The sequence below is a fragment of the Quercus suber genome, unplaced genomic scaffold (assembly GCF_002906115.3).
Source record: "Quercus suber isolate HL8 unplaced genomic scaffold, Cork oak 2.0 scaffold_715, whole genome shotgun sequence".
Taxonomy (NCBI): Eukaryota; Viridiplantae; Streptophyta; class Magnoliopsida; order Fagales; family Fagaceae; genus Quercus; species Quercus suber.
The window spans coordinates 102,551-111,518 of NW_027070156.1; the positions used below are offsets into that span (position 1 = coordinate 102,551).

Consider the following 8,968-nt stretch of genomic DNA (forward strand, 5'->3'; position numbering starts at 1 on the left):
AAACCTCGATAGATGCTAGCTATCGAGCTAGCTACAAAGCTTTAAAATCCTACACTTTCTGACTTGATTTTTGGACAGACTTTCATGGTTTAACACTTGAACTTGAAACCTTGTTTCTTGAAGCATTAAACACATCCTAGATTTATCCAATTACAAGTAAAGTGTGTTTTGTCAAAGGATTAGCCAATTACATAAAATAGTAACATATGTTTATATCATTGGATCACATATGTCCTAACAGTTCTGAATTACATCAGTGCTCAAAAGGATCAAGTATATCTTGATTCCTCCTATACAACAAAAGATCTAAACTACTATACAACAAGAACTATACATTCTAACAAACGAGAATCACAGATTTCCTTGCCACCTCTAATACTCTCGCTACTTTCAAGAAAGAACTTGTGCATTGAAATATAATAGGATGAGCTACGAAGCCCAGTAAGGTTTTAAGCTCCATGGGCATCTAATAAGACTGCATGTAAAACAAATATTTTATGGATATACCCGCTTTGATAAATAGTCTTCATACTATTCTTAAAATATCTTATGAACTTAACCTTGTCTTTAAATAGACTATAAAATACTTTATCATAAACTTTCTATAGAACTTATAATACATTCAACATACTTTTCTTACTATTTCCAAATAGCTTAATAGCTCATTTATAATACATATTAGTCAGTCCAATTGTAAGTCTGTCACAACTTTGGGAGGCTTCCGCTAGGCATCCAACATTCCCCAACATGCTAGGAAATCCCAAGATCATATCAGAAAGTATCACCCCTTTCGACGTGATCATATCATCAACCCTGGGGGTTAGTTGGCATCCTCCACAAGTTGGTTGTTCCCAACGAGGGCGTGTACGGCAGAGTCTTCACCACTTATAACAGCCAATCAAAATCTTCATGGAAATACTAGTACTATAACCCATATTGGCTGAGTTTAGATCATAACAATGGAATAACGAAAACTATATTTTCTGATAATTATGCTTTTACATAAATACTTCATAATAGTAGCATATCCACTTCATTCTTAAATATTATATTTGTGATATATGTAATAGCATCAATATGCTAAAATTATCATATATATATATATATATAAGATTAAACAACTCATGAACATATATCTTTTCTTAAATCATGCTTATATGTAATATCTCTAATTAAAAAGTTTTAATGCATAATAAATTTTCTAAACAGTCCTTAAACTTATCAAACGCATAAGTAACACATCCCTTACCTGAAAACAGAAGACGCTAGAGATTTGTATAAGAGGAACTCAAGTTTCCACGTTCTCGTTTTAGTCACCTAAATGAAAGACCAAAACTTATTACTAACAAGTAATAACTCTTCCTAAATATATAAACTTATACATCAATCACAACCTAACTCTCAAACTCAATAAAATCTTAATTCCCATCTTAAAAGGTTCCCCAAATACAAAATACATTCATCAAACACATTATGTACGAAAATATAGAGAAATCAAGGCATAAAAAATTTATCTATGATCTAGACATACCAAAAGATGAGCATACTAATTTATAGCTCAAAACATTCACCCTAACTTTAGAATTAAATCCTCAAAGTCAGGTATATCATATACTGTTCACTGCTCATTTTAGCAGCATATGCCTCATTTATAAAATACAAATGGGCTATACAAACACAACCAATTTTCATGAAACTTTACAGAGCCACTCCTCTGGGTGTCTAGTAAATTTCAGATCAATTTCAGAGTCAAAGCCTAAAACCATGATTTATTAAAAATAATACAAGACAACATGCTCAAAGCTGTCCTAACAGAATTTCAATTAAATTACAAACTGCACTATTATTTTTGTAATGATCCAATTACAGTGAGACCAATTCAATAACAACGACAAGTGTCTTAGCCTTCATAGGAACTATCCCTAGTATCCAAATTCTCAGAATATAATTTATTGCGTAATTTATTATGTTTGAACACAGAATTTGTCACAGTGACAGTTTTGCAACATTTTCATGTAAATTCAAAAACAAATATCAAATGATGGTATTTCCATATGAAATTTAATACACACATGCTAGACATATTATATAATAATCTCCAACAAACCTTTTACCCATAGCTATCCTAGAAAAATACAGGATTTATAATGACGAAACAAGTTAACCAATGAGTGCAACTCTTAACAAGTTCATGGAGTGCCTATTAACTGACTCTCAACAACTTCAATTATTGAATCAACTACACATTTAGCACCTCAATTAGCAATTCATAAATTTATCTAGCTATTTTACTCATTTTAGCACTTACCCATAATAGATTTTATCTTAGTCTATCATCTAGGAGCACATGCAAGCATAAACAATGACTCAATTCATATTCGGGCAATCAACAGTCTCTAGAATCCAACACACCTATATACAAATTCATAAAATCATCACTTAATTTTAAATGGACAATAGGCTTAAAAGAGTTAGATTTTCCCTTTACCCTAGACACAGGTTCATGGAGTGATAGAGCTAGAATCACTCTAGCTATAAGTTGAGCTTGAGAAGAATTGAGAGAAACTTCCTTGTTGCTGCTGGACTCAAAGATGTGAGAGGGAGAGGAGAGATGAGAGTTTTTCTTTCTTTTGATGTTGGACCCATGGGTATGAGAGGGAGAGAGTTTCTTGATTGTTCTAGTTTCTTTGAGAGAGTGGAAAGAATAATGAGGTGAACTTGTTTGTTGCATGGCCGGCTAGGTGTTGGTCTTTGGAGTTTAAGAGGATAACATGTGTCAACATGCATGACACTTTGGCTTTACATGTGTTGAATTTCACTTGGTTGCATGTGTAAGTGGAATTACAACTATATCCTTCCTTTGACTACCTACTTATAACCTTAACCATGCTATAACATGTTATGCATCATACCTAATTAAAACACCAACTATGTATCTAATAACTTAAACCACTTAATATAGTTTTGTAAATACTTAGTATATATTCATAATACAATTAGCCGTTCAATTATTCATAATCTTTACAATTCTTATTCAATGGCATTATATAATAATATGCTTATTAAATACTCTTATATTAATTTTAGAAAGTAAGTGACTCAAAATAATAATTAACCACTCGAACACATAGGTTAACTATAATGTTGGGTCGGGATGTTACAATTCTAAAATTGATTTCACATCAAAACATCTTTTGAAAACAATCAAATACTAAAATCAAATGTCAAACAAGCATATTCTTTACAAGCAAGATTACATAAAATAAATAAAAATAAAAAATAAAAAAACAATTAAGAACATGTTCATCATCAAGCATACAAAATAGCAACTAATTTACATATTTCATGCTTGAATTTTAAATAAAACAAATAAAGACATGTTATATATCAATCTATAAATTGAATAAAAAACCCAAAATGTATCCATATCATACAACATGATCAAAATTATAATTATGCTAAAAATTTACTATGGAAAATTTAAACTTCAAGAAAAAAACTTTTCTATAGATCTATAACTCAAACATTTTATTTAAGTATGATATAGAAGTAGGCTTTGTGCCAATTGTTGGAAAACGGGTTTGTATTACATACAAAACCAAAAAATAGAAGACAATATGATCTACTTCTAATATGCAGGATAATCATTTGAACTTTGAATCTCAGATAACAGTTTGAACAACATACCTTGCTGCATTGAAATTCAAAACAAAATTGAGATTCATGAGAATACCTTAGATCTTCATTTCATTCCCACAGGAACCCTAGAGTGTGGGCTCTTTGTCAAAAAACTTGAAGGAGAACAATACTTCTTCTTGGTTTAGTAAAACAATTGTTTTTCTTTTCTGTTAGTTGTTTGAGAAAAAAATTTCACTTTTTTAGAAAAACATACATAAGTTCAAAAAATGATGATAAGGATAATTCTGAAAGATTTAAACTTGTTCACATGAGGCGAAGCTAATAGCCTAAGGAACCTAACGACCTTGCTTGTGCATTCATAAATGACAGCACCATAAAGCTGACGGTTCCAACTCAAAACCGATGGGTGCGCTTCGATATCAACGACGCTTGAATGAGGCAACCAGATTGCATAGACGGGAGGAGAAGCTGACAGAAGGAAGCTGAAGGGGTTAAGTCAACCTTTGATGGGTCTGATGTGGCCTTGCTTGGCCTCCACGCATGAATGTATAAGGAAACATCTTGCACCCCATGCATAACCCAAATTAAGGGGACCCCTACAAGGAAAGAATCCTGCAAGATACGCGCATTAATGAAGATCTTCTCTACAAGGAAAAGCCCTCAATGCCAATGAACGTATGTCAACCCTATCTACTATAAAAACCCCAAAAACTCTCACAAACTAATGTACGCATAATTTATCTCAACTTTGGCACTCTAGAGTTGTGAAAGTTCTCTAACTTGACATTCGAAGGGTATTTGGCTACTACCACATCGGTACTCTCCACAAGTTATTTTTTGTTTTTGTTTTGCAAGTGTTATCTCGAGCGCGTGAGGATTGTGTGACTTACTAACGATTTTTGACATCATCAATGACTTAGTGGCTTTTTCCTTTAAAAAATTTTTTTTTTTTTTTTCCAAAAAATGACTTAGCAGTTATTTCTTTTTTGGCTTGAGATGGGACCAATGATATAATAAACTCTAGTTCCAATGGGCTTTGAGCCTCTTGTCAACTCTTGATAGGCCCAAAAGTACCATCAATTATATTTAGCGCCACTATGGAAATTTAATTACATTTTAGGTTTTATTAATTAAATCAAATCTCAAGACTCTATTATAAAAACAGTCAACCCCTCCATAAAAATATCCACAATGATTGTAAATTGCTATTTTATTTATAGAAGTCTCCACTTTTATGATCAAGATAAAACATCTTAGTCGATACGTACGTTATAGGCTTCACATATAAAAATGTCAATTTTATCATTGACTACGGACTAGGATTTTGAGTTTACAAAGAATTTGTAATTTAGATATTCGATAAGTAAATCGCATACAATGCATTTTATGGACTATAATATATTAATGTACAATTAATTAATTCATGCACAAATAGTCACATAAAATCCGATCCAAAGAAAAAAGACACATAAAATTAAACAATTTAATTAATCATATTATTATGTCAAAGAAATTAGATATTAGGGTACAAATTAGATGAAGTTTATGATCCACCACATTACATACGCATAAACTATATAGAAGATCCAGTCAAGATTCAGGGATTTTATTCTGACGCCACAGAATTGTCTGCCAAAGAATGCAAAGAGGACCAAAACAAAACAAAGCCCGGTACTAATAATACAGTAACGCAAAACCAACCCAGATTCGCATATGACTGCCAATGAATAATAATAGGAGACCCACAATTGGACTAGAGCCATCTTGAACAGCGCACTAATGTACCCGCTTGGAAGGAGGAGAAAAGTGATTATGGCTGAGAGCGTAAATGTGATATAATTTATCGTTGCAACGTTCTCAAAATTGCCATAAGTTTGTTGGGCAATGGCTGTCCCTGCGTAGTGTTCAATACGTCCTCTAATATTTTCATTACTAATTTTGTCGACTGGTGCTTTGGCATTACTGCTAGTGCTAGTTTCTCCAAAATACTTGGTATCTTGCCAAAGTCCCCCAGGAGGGCTGAGTACTACTTGATAGGTGATTGTTATAAGCAGTGCAGCAACCACTAAAAGCGCATTGCGGTCGTCGTTTGATATTCTCGCCCGTTCAACAATAGTTTTTCTGAATATTCGTAATCTCTCAAAAACAAAGTCAATTACTCTGAATATTTGTGATCTCTTAAAACTTGAGACAGGTTTTCTGAATATTCCTGATCTCTCATAAAAAAAGACTATGAGTCTCCTTATGTAGCAATATTCATAACAAGTAATAACTTTAGGAAGACATAAACAAGATAAAGCTTCAGCATAGCTTAGCATATTCCTGATCTCGATGTTTACTTGTTCTTGTTCTTGCAACATGCCATTTGCTATATGACCCTCTAAAACCCCACAATTTAGTAACTCCCTCACGCACTGCATATTGTAGTGATACAAACGCATTAGAATTTTTTTTTCTTCGTTAAAGTAAAAAAAAAAAAAAAAAAAAATGAAAGAAAAGAAAAGAATGATCATGATGTATTATTACTTGCACGATAGACATTCACAACACAAATGTGTTTCTCTAAGTGTAAAATAGAAAAATTATTTAGTTTTACAGATTCACAACATCATGATGTATTTAGTTTTACACCTCAGTCCTATAGCAACTGTGTAATTATACACCATTACTGTAGCTTTCTATTTGATTGTTTTAAACTTTTTTCTCTCTCCGCTCTTACCTGGTCAGACTCTCTCTCTCACGTCTCACCTTCTCTCTCTCATGTCTTAGCTACTCTTGATCTCTTCAATGTTCAGATTTTCAGATTAAGAAGAAGGAAACATCCACCCACCACCACACCCAACCACCATACCACAACCCATTACAACATCAACATAATCCAAACACAATCAACCCAAAATCAATGAAAATCAAACCAAAATCAACTCAAACTTATCACAAACCCAACTCAAAATCAAACAAAAACAATCAACTCAAAATAATACACAACATACCAACATGGGTTGGCTCAAGTGGTAAGCAGCTTGTGTCGCTTAAGCAAGGTCTCGGGTTCGAGACTTGTGTATGCAGAATGCCCTGTTGGGAGACTCACCCACCACAGCCAGGTGTGCGACCCGGGTCGACCAACGGATTAGTCAGGGCGAAGCCCCGGATACCGTGGCAGGCAACCAAAAAAAAAAAATAATACACAACATAAACCCATTCGAAAATACTCAAATCAGAGGAGCGAAACAAGAACTTGACAGCTACGGTAAAAAAAAAAAAATGAAGAGAAAAGACCATGACGAGAGGAAAGAGAGAGAAGAAGATGTGATTTTGTTAAAAAGGAAAAAAAATAAAAAAAAATAAAAATAGATAGATGGAGCCGTCAGGTGTGTGGTGAGGGTTTTTTTTTTTTTTTTTTGAGAAACGTGTGGTGAGGGTTAAAAGTGAGTGGAAAAAAAGCATCCTAATAATATCTCTACAATATAGTTTATTTACAAAAGAACCAAATTGATTTTTTTTTTTTTTTTTTCAAACAGAGCTGATAATTTTATTTAGAATTCTATTAAAAATCTATATTAAATTCATTAATTTAGATTAGTATTTTTTTAATTAAAATTTTATATCATTCACCATCGATTCGACGATGGTTCCTGGAGCCATTATTCTGACAGTTCGATCACCGATGATGGTAGTACGATGATCGGAGACACTAATCTGCTAGTAGTCACCAAAGTCACTATTCCAGCGGCCTGGCTACCGGTGCTAGTGGCACGATGGGTGGAGACATCGATCCAGCGGCGATCATCAGAGCCACTATTCTGACTGCTCAGCCATCGGACCTCTAGTATAAGCGGCTCTACTAACTAAGCTATCGGTTTTGGTAGTTTACTTGAATTATAAGTTAAAATTAAAAAAAATATGTCCATTAGAGAAAATGATAAAAAATTAATAAAAATAAAATTTTATTGAAATATTTTTTAAAATAAATTAACTGATGCAAATGTTTTAAAAAAGTGACGGTGTAAATAGAAAAAATAAGTTATGCTAAAATAGACAAAAAATTTATATTAATTAATGTGAATGTTCTTAGTACGTAAATAATTGAGGAAAGGAGAGAGCTTGCCTCAGTTTGGTTTTTGGATACTGCCATATGCAACACAGTGTTGTCTTCCTCATCTTGCCGATTCAGTATCTCCCTGGCATTTTCAGACTTATTTTCTCGGAGCCATCCTACCAAGAGTTTAAAAGCACCCAAGTTGTTGTTTTCCAGGGCAATATGCAGAGCAGTTTGGTTTTGAATCGTTACATCTTCAATAGAATTGGGACAGTCTGATAGAAATTTGAACAATAGATCAAGTTGCTGCTCTGTTGCTGCTTCAGCAGCAACATCATGCAAAGGAGTTCTACCCTCCTTTCCTTTTACACGGACAAGGTCTCCATCTACCTGTAGAAGCCGACGCACCATCTGGGTATGCCTTCCTTGTACAGCAAGGTGAATGGGGCTATACCCATTTAGATCTGGCTTCCTGGCAAATGAGGGCTTTAATCTCATCATCTCCATAGCAAATTGGATGTGTTTTGGGCCCCAGCAGATGCAGCTACGTGTAAAGGAGTATCAACAAATGGTAGCTCATCGATGTCCTCCAAAAGTTTTACATCCTCCTGAATTAAACCGTAAAAGGCTTCAATATTTCCCTGTTGGGCAACCTCCTTCAACTTAACAATTCTCTCGCCCATTATGGAGAAGGCTGACATAGTAAGGCAGGTTTTTCCGTGCAATATATGATCTAAAATAGTGGAAATTAATGGTTATAGGCTGATAGCAGCTTGCTGGAGTGAAGAAAATGGAGTAGAGAGACCACCAGCATTGGTTTCTTATTTCCCATCGATGGTCCCGCATAAATATGAGGGTCATCACCGATAGGGAGATATGAGGGTCCGACTTATCTTGAAATATAGAAACAGCCAATTAGCAATCAAGACCCGTGCGTATTCACTAATTTTAACCATGTTATTTTTTTATAGGTAAAAAATTTTGTTGATAAAAGACTGCTCATGCTGTCTTGCATGAAATATCCTAAAGAATTACATAAAATAAAATAAAAATTATATAAAGTTATAAACCGAAAATTTTAACAATGATAATATAGACTTAAACAAAAACAAAAACAATATGGAAATAAATATCTCATATTTCTTGAATAATTCGAACTTCCAAAAGCAATGAATGTGAATAATGGTGCGCAACAATATACTCAGTGTCTATTGCTGCTGCTGCTGCTGATCAGGATGCCGCTGTTCCTGTGACCCAAGTGTGCACTGTGCAGATACCTCTACATTGGTG

General features: G+C 33.8%; 1 protein-coding gene and 1 long non-coding RNA gene across 3 annotated transcripts; both read right to left on the reverse strand.

Annotated features, from left to right (window-relative positions):
• Positions 1 to 599: 599 nt before the first annotated feature.
• Positions 600 to 2,700, reverse strand: LOC112006123 (uncharacterized). 2 transcript variants are annotated; one of them, XR_010626227.1, is made up of 3 exons: positions 2,489 to 2,700; positions 1,250 to 1,317; positions 600 to 924 (listed from the first exon to the last, which is right to left on the reverse strand). It is a non-coding gene; the product is annotated as an uncharacterized LOC112006123 (long non-coding RNA). The 2 variants fall into 2 exon arrangements; XR_010626226.1 differs by having other exon boundaries at positions 600 to 1,317.
• Positions 2,701 to 5,113: 2,413 nt separating this feature from the next.
• On the reverse strand, positions 5,114 to 8,639 carry LOC112006129 (ankyrin repeat-containing protein BDA1). The gene is made up of 2 exons (XM_024038428.2): positions 7,748 to 8,639; positions 5,114 to 6,053 (listed from the first exon to the last, which is right to left on the reverse strand). Exons 1-2 carry the CDS (start codon positions 8,183 to 8,185, stop codon positions 5,172 to 5,174), a joined length of 1,320 nt encoding a protein of 439 aa, XP_023894196.2. The 5' UTR covers positions 8,186 to 8,639; the 3' UTR covers positions 5,114 to 5,171.
• Positions 8,640 to 8,968: the final 329 nt, after the last annotated feature.

Bases quoted from the DNA above. Each gene is read 5' to 3' on its own strand.
- LOC112006129 (XM_024038428.2), bottom strand. From the start codon at position 8,185: ATGGAGATGATGAGATTAAAGCCCTCATTTGCCAGGAAGCCAGATCTA. The intron at 6,054-7,747 runs GCAAGCTCTCTC...TACAATATGCAG, and splicing joins TATCCAAAAACCAAACTGAG to TGCGTGAGGGAGTTACTAAA.